The sequence below is a fragment of the Sinocyclocheilus grahami genome, unplaced genomic scaffold (assembly GCF_001515645.1).
Source record: "Sinocyclocheilus grahami isolate Dianchi unplaced genomic scaffold, SAMN03320097.WGS_v1.1 scaffold633.1, whole genome shotgun sequence".
In the NCBI taxonomy this organism is placed as follows: Eukaryota; Metazoa; Chordata; class Actinopteri; order Cypriniformes; family Cyprinidae; genus Sinocyclocheilus; species Sinocyclocheilus grahami.
Window position 1 is genome coordinate 11,474 of NW_015505812.1, and position 16,891 is coordinate 28,364.

The following is a 16,891-nucleotide window of genomic DNA, read 5'->3' on the forward strand; positions in this document are numbered from 1 at the left end:
TAAACCATTTTCTCGCTTCACAACAAAAATATAGCTTTGCTCTTGTCTTGTGTAACGCGCTGCTGTCCTACACTCTTCAAAATAAAGCTGCTTCAGGTGATGCCACAGAAGAACCTTTTTGTCTGAATGGTTCCATAAAGAAGCTTTAACATCTGAAGAACCTTTCTGTTTCACTAAAGCTTCTTTGTGGCGAAAGAAGGTTCTTCAGATTATACAAAGCTCAGAAAGAGATGCTTCTTTAAAGAACCTTTGACTGAATGGTTGGTTGTGGAACCAAAAATGCTTCTTCTATGGCATCGCTTGAAGCACCTTTATTTTTAAGAGTGAAGGCGTTTCTCATGTGGATGCCTAAAGAATCGTGGATTTATTGTGTGTTCAGGTCAGATTTGATTCTGAATGAACCTGCACGCTTAAAAATAAAGGTTCTTTATTGGCGTCAATGGTTCTACGAAGAACGGAACCTTTCAAATGCAGAAAAGGTTCTTTAGAATTTTTTTTAATGTTCTCCAAAATGGTTCTTTTAGGAACTGTTCACTGAAAGGTTCTTTGGGGAACCAAAAACAGCTCTTCTGCAAAAACACCCTTTTGGAACCTTTATTTTTAAGAGTGGCATGGGTTAAAAGCTTTTTATTATACATGTATTTTTTCTGGGGGAACTTATCGGTTTGGTTATCAATATGTGGGATGCGTAACACTTATCACCAAACTACCGCCGCTCATCAGGTTCCAGACTAATCGTGCAGGTTGTATTTGTACGCCTCGATGAGGCCCTCGACGGAATGGATGAAGCCAGAGATTGCTTGTGTTTTATGCTCACACTGTAATTCACTATGCAATGCCCCATGCATTCTGTGCTATTCCATTTTATTTCCATGCACAGTGCAGTTATACCCACACTCTTAAAAACAAAGGTGCTTAAATGGTTCTTCACAGTGATGCCATAGAAGGACCATTTTTGGTTCCACAAAGAGCCATCTCTTTATTATCTGAAGAACCTTCTTTCGCCAACAAAGAAGCTTGAGAGGTTCTTCAGATGTTAAAGGTTCTTTATGGAACCATTTAGACAAAAAAAAGCTTCTTCTATGGCATCGTCAAGCACCTTTATTTTTAAGAGTGCATATGGTCTTGGTGTCACGTTTTTGTCCTTTTACGGACTTATGAAGCTCTCCAGAGGGAATGCGCCATCATCAGCTTCTACATTCGCTGCAGGTGTTGTGATGGAGCATTAGAAATGCAGCTGAATTCAGTCACGGACATTTCATTTGCTGTGAGCAAAGTCACGCTCACCTCATTGTGTCGTCATCGGGATGAATCAAATAAGCAGGGAGGCACGTCACGGACGTCACTTTTGATATTAAGAGCTTGAACTGCGCACGATTAAATGCGTGGGGTTTTATCGTTTGAACATGCATTTTTTTTGGCATTATCCAAAACACATTTTTGAGTTATTTTTTTAACCATCGTTTTGTAGAGTGCATACATTTCGGAACGGATATTTTTAATCGTAACATGTAAAAGGCACATTATGCTCTCCGGTTTTACGCACGTCGAAAAAAGACGGAATTGCTCATGCAAACCCCACAAAACGCCAGAATAGAAATGCACATGGAATGGACTGCTTGAATGCTGTTTTATAAAGCTCAACTCGCTGATGAAGGTCCCTTAATATCAATCGGTTCCCCCGTGACACGACATCAGCACAAGAAAAATCTACGCCATTAAAGAAACATTTAGCCTCACAGAGGACTAACCCTTTTAATATATGTATTGCAAACAGTTTTCACACAACATTTTCCATATTGATCAATACTAAAAACTTTAGAATGTTATTGTTTTTATGTGCATCGCCGTGACGCGTAATGCCTCCTCACCTGGATCGCATTGGTCACGTTCCATCCTGCCTCCCAAGCAGTGATTCTTGGCTTGTCCGAGCCGCCTAAATCGGAGCAAAATCCGCCGTCTTTGGACGCTGAGGGCGGCGGACCCGTTCCATCCCTCTGGTAATGGCTGTCCCCTTCGACGGCCCCTTCGCCCCCCGTGTCCCCGCCGCCCTCTCCACCCATTCCCTCGTTTTTAAGGATGTCCATTTGAAGCCCCTGCCTGTGGTCATAGTCCAGATCATCGCAGGCGGCGAAGCCCAAACCCTCTTCATCGGTGGCGGCCTGGAAGCCCAGTTTGGCGAACATCCCGCTTACCTTCGCCTGCGATTTATTGGTGACCGTGGTGGCCGCGTTGGACAGCTTGTTAGAGATCTTGCTTCTAATTACCGTAGCCATGATTGCTCTCCTAAGCGCGACTGGTGTGAAAATTGCTCTTCAGATGTTTTTCTAGCTATATCGAATTTAGAGTGAACAGTCCGAGATATCCTCCGTGGAGAATGGCGTAGGGTAACCCGAGAACAAACATGCCCTGGGGAGATAAGCAGAGCATGGCTTTATACAACAGAACGCTGCTTGTGTTTTATGCTCACACTGTAATTCACTATGCAATGCCCCATGCATTCTGTGCTATTCAATTTTATTTCCATGCACAGTGCAGTTATACCCACACTCTTAAAAACAAAGGTGCTTAAATGGTTCTTCACAGTGATGCCATAGAAGGACCATTTTTGGTTCCACAAAGAGCCATCTCTTTATTATCTGAAGAACCTTCTTTCGCCTACAAAGAAGCTTGAGAGGTTCTTCAGATGTTAAAGGTTCTTTATGGAACCATTTAGACAAAAAAAAGCTTCTTCTATGGCATCGTCAATCACCTTTATTTTTAAGAGTGCATTTGGTCTTGGTGTCACGTTTTTGTCCTTTTACGGACTTATGAAGCTCTCCAGAGGGAATGCGCCATCATCAGCTTCTACATTCGCTGCAGGTGTTGTGATGGAGCATTAGAAATGCAGCTGAATTCAGTCACGGACATTTCATTTGCTGTGAGCAAAGTCACGCTCACCTCATTGTGTCGTCATCGGGATGAATCAAATAAGCAGGGAGGCACGTCACGGACGTCACTTTTGATATTAAGAGCTTGAACTGCGCACGATTAAATGCGTGGGGTTTTATCGTTTGAACATGCATTTTTTTTGGCATTATCCAAAACACATTTTTGAGTTATTTTTTTAACCATCGTTTTGTAGAGTGCATACATTTCGGAACGGATATTTTTAATCGTAACATGTAAAAGGCACATTATGCTCTCCGGTTTTACGCACGTCGAAAAAAGACGGAATTGCTCATGCAAACCCCACAAAACGCCAGAATAGAAATGCACATGGAATGGACTGCTTGAATGCTGTTTTATAAAGCTCAACTCGCTGATGAAGGTCCCTTAATATCAATCGGTTCCCCCGTGACACGACATCAGCACAAGAAAAATCTACGCCATTAAAGAAACATTTAGCCTCACAGAGGACTAACCCTTTTAATATATGTATTGCAAACAGTTTTCACACAACATTTTCCATATTGATCAATACTAAAAACTTTAGAATGTTATTGTTTTTATGTGCATCGCCGTGACGCGTAATGCCTCCTCACCTGGATCGCATTGGTCACGTTCCATCCTGCCTCCCAAGCAGTGATTCTTGGCTTGTCCGAGCCGCCTAAATCGGAGCAAAATCCGCCGTCTTTGGACGCTGAGGGCGGCGGACCCGTTCCATCCCTCTGGTAATGGCTGTCCCCTTCGACGGCCCCTTCGCCCCCCGTGTCCCCGCCGCCCTCTCCACCCATTCCCTCGTTTTTAAGGATGTCCATTTGAAGCCCCTGCCTGTGGTCATAGTCCAGATCATCGCAGGCGGCGAAGCCCAAACCCTCTTCATCGGTGGCGGCCTGGAAGCCCAGTTTGGCGAACATCCCGCTTACCTTCGCCTGCGATTTATTGGTGACCGTGGTGGCCGCGTTGGACAGCTTGTTAGAGATCTTGCTTCTAATTACCGTAGCCATGATTGCTCTCCTAAGCGCGACTGGTGTGAAAATTGCTCTTCAGATGTTTTTCTAGCTATATCGAATTTAGAGTGCGACCGGAGTTCTTTGTCTGCGCATCAACGGAGCGAGAAGATCGTGGTGACGCGTGTTCGTTATCTCCAGTTCTGCCTGGTGTTTTTGCTAATTCCGTGGTTCATGTCACGTTTAGACGTAGATGATGCCTGGCACCTGCATGCTGTTCGCTGGCCGGACTCTGATGCGCGCTGAGTGCGTTTAATGTCCGGTGCGTAAAGGAGAGCGCTCGCGGTTTTGCGCGGCTTTTCCGTTCTCTGTATCCGTGGCACGGCGTCGACTCCTGCGTTTCGGTGGCCGTCGCTGATGCCAATGCGGTACACGGGGGCTCGGGGGTGTTGAGAGAGAGAGGCACGTGTCACCGTCAGAGTCTCGCGCGTCTCCGGTTCCGGCACCGACAAAAAACGGTGTAAAGATTTGCTGCATTTCTAGGGGAGGTGCTTGCAGGACCCCATCCTCCTCTCCACTCTCATTATGCCCAGTATACTCGGTCACAACACCTAATGGCATCCGGGGTCTCATAGTGTTGCATAACTTTACGTCTATATAAACCGTCTCCACGCAGCGCACTAGGTCTTACATGGACACTAAAAGTGTTTTTGAAGTATTCTTCTTGTGCTTTCCTGTCGCATCTCGAAATCTACAGTTTTTATTGCTTCAGATGAAGGTTTAGAACTCATTTTCAACGAAAGGAACCGTGCCACCCTCGAGCTGGTGTTGGAATACTCTTTTGAACGGATTTAAAAGCTTCCTTCATTCGACAAGAGAATGAGCAAGAAATGCGCCGCTGATTTGAATTCGATTTTACTGATTTAGATTTTTGGTCGACTTTATAGCTATTAAGTTATCTTAAATTTTGCGTTTCAATTTGTAAAATAAAATAGCAAGGATGTTTCTCCTGGATTATTTGTCATGGTGCAGAAATATTGCGCATTGGGCTGTTCATCTGCATCATGTTCTCGGACTCTTTTTAAAGTGAATGAAGACGATTTTGAAAAGTTATTAAGCGATAGAAAAAAGTATATTTTTTCTCTGATGGAATTTTTCATTCATCTGCTGTCGCATGTATTCATCATATTCATGTGTACTTTATGAAAGCGCAGTTCTGATTCCTGCAAACAAGCGATGCTTTATAAAATCATTTAGGCCTATGAGCACATTACAGTCGTGTTCGTTCGTTTTCATTCTTGAAAGAAATGAATTCTAAATCAGTATCAAGACAATGATACTCGTGCGTTAAAGAATTAAACTAAAAAAAATGAATAAATGTTGGTCTGATTACATAGGCTATATATTAGATGTAATGTCCTGCTAAAATGTAAACGAATAATCAAAACGTTATTATATTTTCTACAAAAATAATATTTCAGTTGAAATAAATAAATGCTGCAAATCGATTTTATAGAAGGTTATTAAACGTGTAGCAGACGGTTATGTTAAAATGATGCAAATGTGTCATTATTTCGAACGTTGAGCTGTGAAGAAAAGAAACACTTTGACAAATTCAGAAAACGGATAGTTTGACTAAATCTAAATGTTTTATTAATAGGCTATTATTCTAGGTAAAATATCATCTAATTCCTTAAATGTGATGCTAATTTTGGTCAGGGGTTTCCAATGAACGTCGTTTCACTATAAATGTATTTCTCATTTATCTTCTGCGTCATGTAGGCTATATACTGTGTATAGAATTCGTGCTGGCCTGTATTCGCCGTATATAATCTCTCATATCAGTCTTCCCCCGGAGATGCTCTTTATCCCGCAGGCTGCGCTCGGCCTCGGCTGCCCGGTGGGAGCGGAAGGGTTAATCGGTGTGGCGTTATCAGGCGATTCACAGCTGCGACAATACAATCAGGACAAGAGCAGACGCACACGGGCTTTATCCGGCGCGTTTCAGATATACATTTAAAGGGAAAAATATATATATATTTTTTTATATATGAATAGTTCATATATAAGTGCTATCTGGAATTTTCTTCTAAAATTTGAAGCACAAAACCAGTCATAAGCGTCCATTTTTGTGAAATTGAGACGTATGCATCATCTGAAAGCTGAATAAATGAGCTTTCCATTGATGTATGGTTTGTTCAACGTGATCTCATGATAATTCGTATGTATTTTACGTAAAATGTGGTTCTATAAAACGTACATTTACGTACGTTTTTACAGGCACTAAAATGTACAATACTGACGTATTTTCAGCCTCTAAACGTACGAAACTGACGTATTTTCAGCATTTTAACGTACAAAACTGACGTATTGACGACACCTAAAAATTAATCCTTATGAATATTGAAATCGCGGCATTAATTTTATTAGTTTTTAGTTGTCACATTAATTAACTTGTTTTCAATTGCTTTATTAAATTGTTTACTTATGAAATTATAACATTTCGTTTTGTTGTGATTTCTGCTGCCAGCTCGTTTTCAAGAATATGCCTACATAATGTTAAACACGACTTCACTTTAAACCTTAAAATAAATAACATTTCTGCAATCGTTTAACCTTTACTTGTCATGTAATGTTTACTTTGATTGTCATGGGCCACAAAAGGCGTTTTCTCCGACATGCTGTGACTGACAATAGAACTATAAAATACACCAAAAACGCAACATAATTACGAAATGAAACAATTTTATTAGTGCGCTGTAATCCAAAGCTTCCGAATCCATACGACTGCGAGGAACAGACCCAAATCCAAGCCTTTTATTTGGCGATCTGCTTGCTTCTCCATCCCGAGCAGCGAGTCCAGTCAGTGACCGTAAGCAGCAAAGCCCGCGCTGACTGACGCGCTCTTTACAAATTCAAATGTTGCCGCTTCAAACGACAGGTTTTACGGCAGGATTATCGAACGCTCATTGGCTCTCGCCTGTATTCGTCACAGATTGCGACATGCAGTGTTTCTGGTGAGGTGTGTTTGAATGATGCGCGCGTTCCTTCACGAGTTCACGGAGTGGATCGGGAAAATTATCTGGATAATATTTTCGGCGATTAACAACATAAATTCTGCTCTGGATCACACAAACCTACTGTATTCCGCCAGAGAGGACTGCGGGTGCAACGTATCGTCATTTGGATTACTTTTAGTGCTGCTTTTGATATTTTTGCAATAAATAAATGATTGTAACGTTAATTGCATTTATCTGTCTGTTATGTTTCTTATACTGTCCAGAAATGTTTAGGCTTATAGGTAGGAGTGGAATTAGCGACTATAAATATGTTAATGCTATATTGTTACTAAAAGTTTTATTTTCCTGTGGATTTCGGTCATTTGCGTTTTATATCCTTTATATATATCGCTATAAAATGGGTAGGTTAAGGGTTGGGGGTAGGTTAAGGGGTCTAAAAAGCTAAATTGCGTATTAATAAAATGATAAAAATGCATATTCGCTATAAATTGGGTAGGTTTAGGTTTGGAGGTAGGTTAAGGGGTCTAAAAATCGAAATCGCTTATTAATAAAATGATAAAAATGCATATTCGCTATAAAATGGGTAGGTTTAGGTTTGGGGGCAGGTTAAGGGGTCTAAAAAATCTAAATTGCGTATTTATAAAATGATAAAAATGCATATTCGCTATAAAATGGGTAGGTTTAGGTTTGGGGGCAGGTTAAGGGGTCTAAAAATCGAAATCGCTTATTAATAAAATGATAAAAATGCATTGATATGAATATCTAAATGATATAAAAGATACGTAAATATTTTTACGTTTTTTAGCTAAAAATACGTAGCGATTTGTACGTTTTAAACGTTGAAATACGTCTAAATTGTACGTTTTAGCATGACTAAAAACGTACAAAAGTGTACGTTTTGCGCTTGTAAATGTTACGTATTTATACCTACGTATAAACATGAGACCAGGCTGCCCGCCCTCACGCCGGAACAAACAACATCATCAGAAAAGAGAAGAGATGTCATTGCAAGAGGAAGGGGAAGTTCTTTTGATTACAATAACAATACAAGGGCTCATGAATTAAAAAAAAAAAGTGCACAGACAAATCATTTATAATAAACACTGCAATATTCCATAAAAAATGTAATGAATAATAATAATAATAATAATTGTTGATTTTAATTTCATGTTAACTTTAAACTGTTTAAATTGACCTGCATGGCAGACCAGTGTGAAAATTCTCTCTTTTACAAGGGAAATTAAACATGGTGAAATCCTGCAATCCCTTATTAAAGTGGTGCACTAAAGCGTGCACACAAAAGTAAAGTGGCAGTGGCGTTTAAATTCTAAATAAACAAATGTTTGTTGCTGTTGAATTTTGAATATTTAAAATATTTAGTTGTTCAGTAAAAATAATAAAAAAAATAAAAAAACATCTGTTATGGCTATAATAACCACATGTATGTTTTGGAAGACAAAAAACAAATAAACAAACAAAGCAATCCCAAGCATATTTCAAAATCAACCATACTCAGTAGTTGAATTATAAAAAAATATTCAGGGGGTGATGGTGTGGTCTTTGGTGGGGCAGGGGGCATATACCCCCGATCACGAATATGGCGACGTCGAAGAAGACCTGATGCCACAAGAGCTTTCTCCACAACAACTTGAGATGAAATAAGCTGGGGAGGAGAAAGCACAGACCCGCGCCCGTCAGGCTTCCCGTCAGACCCATGAGGAGCGCGAAGTGCGGCACATAGATAGCCATGAGCATAGTGAACACCACTAGTGCACAGCGGAGCGAAAGCCCCCACGATTTGAGACGCCCGTCGCCCCCGTAGCAATCCGGGAAAAACGCACGCCCTCCTTCTTGGAAGAAAGACTTTTCCAGGACCTCCACGGCGGCGAAGAACGGCAGCGGGTACGAAAGCAGCGCCTTGGACACCAAGAAGATGTTAACAATGGCTCTGATGCTGGATGGTAGGTTGTCGGTGATCACCTCCTTGGTCTCGTCGGCCCACGTCAGATAAGCCACCAAGGCGAACAGGCCTTTGAGGATGCAGGCAGCGATGTGAGTCCAGTTCATCATGCAGTGGAACTCGCTGGGCTTCTGCATGTTCCCCTCCAGCGATGGCAGGAAGATCTGCGAGGTGTAGCTGAAGACGATGATGCCGATGGAGATGGGGAACTTCTTGACATCGATGTAGAACTTCACCTTGTCCCAGGCCCAGTCTCGCGCCCTGGACAGACAGTATGCGATCACTAGGACGTTGATGATGAAGTGCGCGATGGTGCAGAGCAAGCTGAACTTGGACACGGCTTTGAGGTTCTTGAGGAAGGCGCAAGGCAGAAGAGCGGCGGTGGCGATGATGGCCCAAGACCTCTGGGACACGGGGAGGTTGGGGAAGCTGTTGTACATCAGGTTTCCGCTCACCACGACGTATAAAATGCAGGTCATCACCAACTCAATGATCTGGGCTACGTTGACGACGTGGCCTCCCAGTGAGGGGAAGCGCGGCGCGCAGCACGCATTGGCAATATCCACATACGAGTCTCTCACTCGTACCAACTGGCCATCTTCGTTTTCTTCGTAGAGGCAAGCGATGAGGATTTTCCCCGTGTAGCAGCACACGACTGCGGCGAATATAATGAGGAACAGTCCGAGATATCCTCCGTGGAGAATGGCGTAGGGTAACCCGAGAACAAACATGCCCTGGGGAGATAAGCAGAGCATGGCTTTATACAACAGAACGCTGCTTGTGTTTTATGCTCACACTGTAATTCACTATGCAATGCCCCATGCATTCTGTGCTATTCCATTTTATTTCCATGCACAGTGCAGTTATACCCACACTCTTAAAAACAAAGGTGCTTAAATGGTTCTTCACAGTGATGCCATAGAAGGACCATTTTTGGTTCCACAAAGAGCCATCTCTTTATTATCTGAAGAACCTTCTTTCGCCAACAAAGCAGCTTGAGAGGTTCTTCAGATGTTAAAGGTTCTTTATGGAACCATTTAGACAAAAAAAAGCTTCTTCTATGGCATCGTCAATCACCTTTATTTTTAAGAGTGCATTTGGTCTTGGTGTCACGTTTTTGTCCTTTTACGGACTTATGAAGCTCTCCAGAGGGAATGCGCCATCATCAGCTTCTACATTCGCTGCAGGTGTTGTGATGGAGCATTAGAAATGCAGCTGAATTCAGTCACGGACATTTCATTTGCTGTGAGCAAAGTCACGCTCACCTCATTGTGTCGTCATCGGGATGAATCAAATAAGCAGGGAGGCACGTCACGGACGTCACTTTTGATATTAAGAGCTTGAACTGCGCACGATTAAATGCGTGGGGTTTTATCGTTTGAACATGCATTTTTTTTGGCATTATCCAAAACACATTTTTGAGTTATTTTTTTAACCATCGTTTTGTAGAGTGCATACATTTCGGAACGGATATTTTTAATCGTAACATGTAAAAGGCACATTATGCTCTCCGGTTTTACGCACGTCGAAAAAAGACGGAATTGCTCATGCAAACCCCACAAAACGCCAGAATAGAAATGCACATGGAATGGACTGCTTGAATGCTGTTTTATAAAGCTCAACTCGCTGATGAAGGTCCCTTAATATCAATCGGTTCCCCCGTGACACGACATCAGCACAAGAAAAATCTACGCCATTAAAGAAACATTTAGCCTCACAGAGGACTAACCCTTTTAATATATGTATTGCAAACAGTTTTCACACAACATTTTCCATATTGATCAATACTAAAAACTTTAGAATGTTATTGTTTTTATGTGCATCGCCGTGACGCGTAATGCCTCCTCACCTGGATCGCATTGGTCACGTTCCATCCTGCCTCCCAAGCAGTGATTCTTGGCTTGTCCGAGCCGCCTAAATCGGAGCAAAATCCGCCGTCTTTGGACGCTGAGGGCGGCGGACCCGTTCCATCCCTCTGGTAATGGCTGTCCCCTTCGACGGCCCCTTCGCCCCCCGTGTCCCCGCCGCCCTCTCCACCCATTCCCTCGTTTTTAAGGATGTCCATTTGAAGCCCCTGCCTGTGGTCATAGTCCAGATCATCGCAGGCGGCGAAGCCCAAACCCTCTTCATCGGTGGCGGCCTGGAAGCCCAGTTTGGCGAACATCCCGCTTACCTTCGCCTGCGATTTATTGGTGACCGTGGTGGCTGCGTTGGACAGCTTGTTAGAGATCTTGCTTCTAATTACCGTAGCCATGATTGCTCTCCTAAGCGCGACTGGTGTGAAAATTGCTCTTCAGATGTTTTTCTAGCTATATCGAATTTAGAGTGCGACCGGAGTTCTTTGTCTGCGCATCAACGGAGCGAGAAGATCGTGGTGACGCGTGTTCGTTATCTCCAGTTCTGCCTGGTGTTTTTGCTAATTCCGTGGTTCATGTCACGTTTAGACGTAGATGATGCCTGGCACCTGCATGCTGTTCGCTGGCCGGACTCTGATGCGCGCTGAGTGCGTTTAATGTCCGGTGCGTAAAGGAGAGCGCTCGCGGTTTTGCGCGGCTTTTCCGTTCTCTGTATCCGTGGCACGGCGTCGACTCCTGCGTTTCGGTGGCCGTCGCTGATGCCAATGCGGTACACGGGAGCTCGGGGGTGTTGAGAGAGAGAGGCACGTGTCACCGTCAGCCTGCCAATGCTAAGAGTCTCGCGCGTCTCCGGTTCCCAGTGCGCGCGCTACTCCGCACCGACAAAAAACGGTGTAAAGATTTGCTGCATTTCTAGGGGAGGTGCTTGCAGGACCCCATCCTCCTCTCCACTCTCATTATGCCCAGTATACTCGGTCACAACACCTAATGGCATCCGGGGTCTCATAGTGTTGCATAACTTTACGTCTATATAAACCGTCTCCACGCAGCGCACTAGGTCTTACATGGACACTAAAAGTGTTTTTGAAGTATTCTTCTTGTGCTTTCCTGTCGCATCTCGAAATCTACAGTTTTTATTGCTTCAGATGAAGGTTTAGAACTCATTTTCAACGAAAGGAACCGTGCCACCCTCGAGCTGGTGTTGGAATACTCTTTTGAACGGATTTAAAAGCTTCCTTCATTCGACAAGAGAATGAGCAAGAAATGCGCCGCTGATTTGAATTCGATTTTACTGATTTAGATTTTTGGTCGACTTTATAGCTATTAAGTTATCTTAAATTTTGCGTTTCAATTTGTAAAATAAAATAGCAAGGATGTTTCTCCTGGATTATTTGTCATGGTGCAGAAATATTGCGCATTGGGCTGTTCATCTGCATCATGTTCTCGGACTCTTTTTAAAGTGAATGAAGACGATTTTGAAAAGTTATTAAGCGATAGAAAAAAGTATATTTTTTCTCTGATGGAATTTTTCATTCATCTGCTGTCGCATGTATTCATCATATTCATGTGTACTTTATGAAAGCGCAGTTCTGATTCCTGCAAACAAGCGATGCTTTATAAAATCATTTAGGCCTATGAGCACATTACAGTCGTGTTCGTTCGTTTTCATTCTTGAAAGAAATGAATTCTAAATCAGTATCAAGACAATGATACTCGTGCGTTAAAGAATTAAACTAAAAAAAATGAATAAATGTTGCTCTGATTACATAGGCTATATATTAGATGTAATGTCCTGCTAAAATGTAAACGAATAATCAAAACGTTATTATATTTTCTACAAAAATAATATTTCAGTTGAAATAAATAAATGCTGCAAATCGATTTTATAGAAGGTTATTAAACGTGTAGCAGACGGTTATGTTAAAATGATGCAAATGTGTCATTATTTCGAACGTTGAGCTGTGAAGAAAAGAAACACTTTGACAAATTCAGAAAACGGATAGTTTGACTAAATCTAAATGTTTTATTAATAGGCTATTATTCTAGGTAAAATATCATCTAATTCCTTAAATGTGATGCTAATTTTGGTCAGGGGTTTCCAATGAACGTCGTTTCACTATAAAAGTATTTCTCATTTATCTTCTGCGTCATGTAGGCTATATACTGTGTATAGAATTCGTGCTGGCCTGTGTTCGCCGTATATAATCTCTCATATCAGTCTTCCCCCGGAGATGCTCTTTATCCCGCAGGCTGCGCTCGGCCTCGGCTGCCCGGTGGGAGCGGAAGGGTTAATCGGTGTGGCGTTATCAGGCGATTCACAGCTGCGACAATACAATCAGGACAAGAGCAGACGCACACGGGCTTTATCCGGCGCGTTTCAGATATACATTTAAAGGGAAAAATATATATATATTTTTTTATATATGAATAGTTCATATATAAGTGCTATCTGGAATTTTCTTCTAAAATTTGAAGCACAAAACCAGTCATAAGCGTCCATTTTTGTGAAATTGAGACGTATGCATCATCTGAAAGCTGAATAAATGAGCTTTCCATTGATGTATGGTTTGTTAGGATAGCACAATATTAGAAAATCTGGAATCTGAGGGTGCAAAAAAATCTAAATATTGAGAAAATCATCTTTAAAGTTGTCCAAATGAAGTTCTTAGCAATGCATATTACTAATCAAACATTACGTTTATGGTAGGAAATTTACTAAATATCTTCAAGGAACATGATCTTTACTTAATATCCTAATGATTTTTGGCATAAAAGAGAAATGTATAATTGTGACCCATACAATGTATTGTTGGCTATTGCTACAAATATCCCCCAGCGACTCAACACTGCTTCTGTGCTGCAGGGACACGAATAAGCATTTTTGTCAGGCTGTCATGTGTACAGTAGGTTCAATAATTTAATTTTAATGGCAATGAAGTGAAATAACTGAACATAAATAGAGGAGCCTGACAAAATGCTCATTTTGGAAGAAAATTTCAGATGGCACTTTTGCACTCGTATATAAAAATAAATTACGGGGAGAAGTAGTAACAGTAAGAGTGCCGATGAGAATTATAATAGCAGCCGACTTTGTAAGCAATGTGGTGATGACTTATCCTGGTCAAATTTATATTTTGCATATATGAAATATAATATATACCTTCATACACATGCAACCGGACATCTCTTTTTGGCTAAATCCAAGGCTAGAGATGTAGCTGCTAGATTTACTAATCTGATTCATTATGTTGTATCGACACTCTTTGCAAGGAGCCCGTGTGTTGTAAAGCCGCTCAGGATCTGTGAAGTCACTGTTCTTCGGTGTGAAAAAGCATCAGATTGATTTTCCTCACCTCTACAGCCACTATTACCTGGCGCCATGTTTGCAATCATTCCCATTCTGTCTGCTCTTGCTGTCACCGTGGCTCAGTTCTGTGTGTTTTCACTGGTAAAGTCATGTGATTCTCAGGAACTCATTTCATGTGTATTTTGGCATAGTGAATGTGATGGCACGTCCTCCCTGCTTCTCATGCAGTTTATTACCCTTCAGAAGAATCATAGAGGGCAGTAAGAGGTCAGGGTGCTTCTCCCAGGAGCCTCTCCGCACATAATCCTCAATCTGTCCCCCGGGACACTGATCCAGGATCAGTCAGGTGTGTCGCACTGCTGTCTTTGTCAGTGATTCAATGCTATCTCGCTCCGCAAGGTGATCTCAAGCAAGCTATTGTTGAAGAACAGCAGTGTCATGATTCTGTCTGTCTTTTTGTGTTATCACGGTGCATCCTGGAGTCTGAAACAAAAGGATTTGGCCAGACAAATGATCAGTCCGGTCCTTTGTCCCTGTGGCTGCTTCATTCGGCTCTGTCCTTTTTCTCATTACACACTTCACTGAGCCGAGCTAGTGTAGCAGAGCAACTCCCTCTTCTTCTGCTGCTGTATAGAGACAGATCATTAATTAGCTTCACACTGAAGACTATGGGACGCAGAGTAATGAGGCTTATCGTTCACTGCAGACAAACTCACATCTGCGAGCTCATGTCAAATGAAAAAGTGTAGATCTGAAGACTTTCCAAAAGGTTTAAGAATTTGTACTTGAAGGGCTGCATTTGGATCCAAAACACACATTCTGCATTACAGTGTTGCCCACAGTACTGAACAACATATTTGGTTCCCTGAAATACCTTTCAGTGTTTTTAGTTCTTTAAGATTATATATGGAACCTTTTCTACCTTTCTACTCTTGTGCAATGGAAGATTCCATGGATCCTAAAGGTTCTTCATGGAACCATCAATTAACCTTTAATTTTAATAAGTGTATGTTTTTTTTCTTCACTGCATTTTAAAGAACCAGCACTCTTAAAAATAAATGTTCCAGAAGGGCGTTTTGCTGTGAAAGGTTCTTTATTGGCATTGATGGTTCCATGAAGAACCTTTAACATCCATGGAGCCTTTCCATTGCTCAAACTCTTCTTTATAGTGGAAAAGGGTCTTTAGATTTTTTAAATGAAAGGCAAAAATGTTCTTTTTAAGAACTGATCACTGAAAGGTTCTTTGAGGAACCAAAACTGGTTCTTCTGTGGCATCACTGCAAAAAACAAAAACTCTTTTGGAACCTTTATTTTTAAGAGTGCATAGAAGAATCATCTTTGGTTCCTCAAAGAACCTTACAGTGAACAGTTCTTAAAAGAACCATTTTTAAAATCTTAAGAACCTCTTCCACCATAAATAACCTTTTGTCCAGTGGAAAGGATCCATTATGTTAAAGGTTCTTCATGATGCCAATAAAGAGTGCGTATATGCTTTGCATTGCATTTCAAATGAGAGCAAAAGCTATTTTATCTTTATGCTTCAGACACGGTATGAAACCGTCAGCCGACCCACTGGCAGCCTCTTCTGCGGCTCAGCGAGGCAGAAAATAACACATAACACACTTCAATTAGAGAGCCAAACTGAAAAGACACGCGAGTCTCTGGGGGCCGTGGCGCAGCGAAATTAGCCAATCGCGTGCATTGGCCCCTCTCCGAATCCATTACTATTAGCATCACAATGCCAAGTACATTATTGTGCTGATTAGCCGCTATCAGAACAGATATGTGCTGCTTTTATAAGTGGAGTCACTAGTTCCCAAAAACAGTGTCAGCAGTGGTTCATATGCTATTGTGACGGCCCCTGATTTGCTTATATTTTTTGGTTATATTAGATAAATTAACATTTAGAACAACAAATAGCTATAGTTCATCCACACAGGCTTACCTAAACATATTTTAGACTCTGATTGCTTTTAAATGAAGCTAATTATAATACCCCAGCTAGCAAAATTATGTTCTAAGAATGTTTTGCTAACAGTAGGTTTATGAAATGTTATTTCTGAATGTTCGAAACATCCAGTTTTAAATTTTTAAAAAAAATGCAAACGTTAGGGGAACATTTCATTTTTATAATTTTCCAAATATGGAAACGTTACTTTTGAATGTTCTCTGAACATTCTCAAACAATTTGTAACATTTAAAAAATGTTGGATGAAGATCACTAAAACACTAAAACATTTCAGAAATAAAACATTCCGTGAATTATATAAATAATGCTTTTGTGAATATTATTGAGAGTATTAGATAATAACAAATTATTGGAAAATGTTTTTTCATTTATTTATTAATTTACAAAAACATTTAGTTCAATTCATTATTTATTATCTGTTTATCTATCTGTCTAAATAAATATATATATCGGTCAAAATGCATGATATAAAAAATAGCATTTATATATATATATATATATATATATATATATACAGTATATATGGGATATTTTGCCATCTAACAATCTGAAATAAACCAGCAAATGATCGTATTAATTCAATGAGGCAGAGACGTGTAGAGAGCATAAGAACAAAAACAGAAAAATCACATCCCATAACTCTAATAAATTCATCCCTTTTAGCCATAAACACACACATATGAGACTGAAATCCAGGTGGTCTTTTGGTAACCACTTAAAAGCCTTTTCATTTATCCTAATGCGCCTGTTTAATGGCCTATTATGAGATCCCGGGAGAGATGTGGGTTATATTAACCCTGCTAGAGCAGAGAATGAACACAGCTCTGTCTCTCTCTCTCTCACACACACACACACACACACACACACACACACACACACACACACACACACACACCTCTGTCTCTCT

The 16,891-nt window shown here is 41.1% G+C and overlaps 1 protein-coding gene across 1 annotated transcript; it reads right to left on the minus strand.

Annotated features, from left to right (window-relative positions):
- Positions 1-607: 607 nt before the first annotated feature.
- LOC107558157 (vesicular inhibitory amino acid transporter) lies at positions 608-11,601 on the minus strand. Its single transcript, XM_016241780.1, has 3 exons — positions 10,702-11,601; positions 8,468-9,586; positions 608-800 (listed from the first exon to the last, which is right to left on the minus strand). Exons 1-3 carry the CDS (start codon positions 11,104-11,106, stop codon positions 732-734), a joined length of 1,593 nt encoding a protein of 530 aa, XP_016097266.1. The 5' UTR covers positions 11,107-11,601; the 3' UTR covers positions 608-731.
- Between the last annotated feature and the right edge of the window lie 5,290 nt (positions 11,602-16,891).

Excerpts from the sequence above, each read along its gene's own strand:
- LOC107558157 (XM_016241780.1), bottom strand. The coding sequence starts at position 11,106 with ATGGCTACGGTAATTAGAAGCAAGATCTCTAACAAGCTGTCCAACGCA. Across the intron at positions 9,587-10,701 it reads ACGTGACCAATGCGATCCAG|GGCATGTTTGTTCTCGGGTT; the intron begins GTGAGGAGGCAT and ends TTATCTCCCCAG. Across the intron at positions 801-8,467 it reads TCGTGATCGGGGGTATATGC|GCAATCTCTGGCTTCATCCA; the intron begins CCCCTGCCCCAC and ends CATAAAACACAA.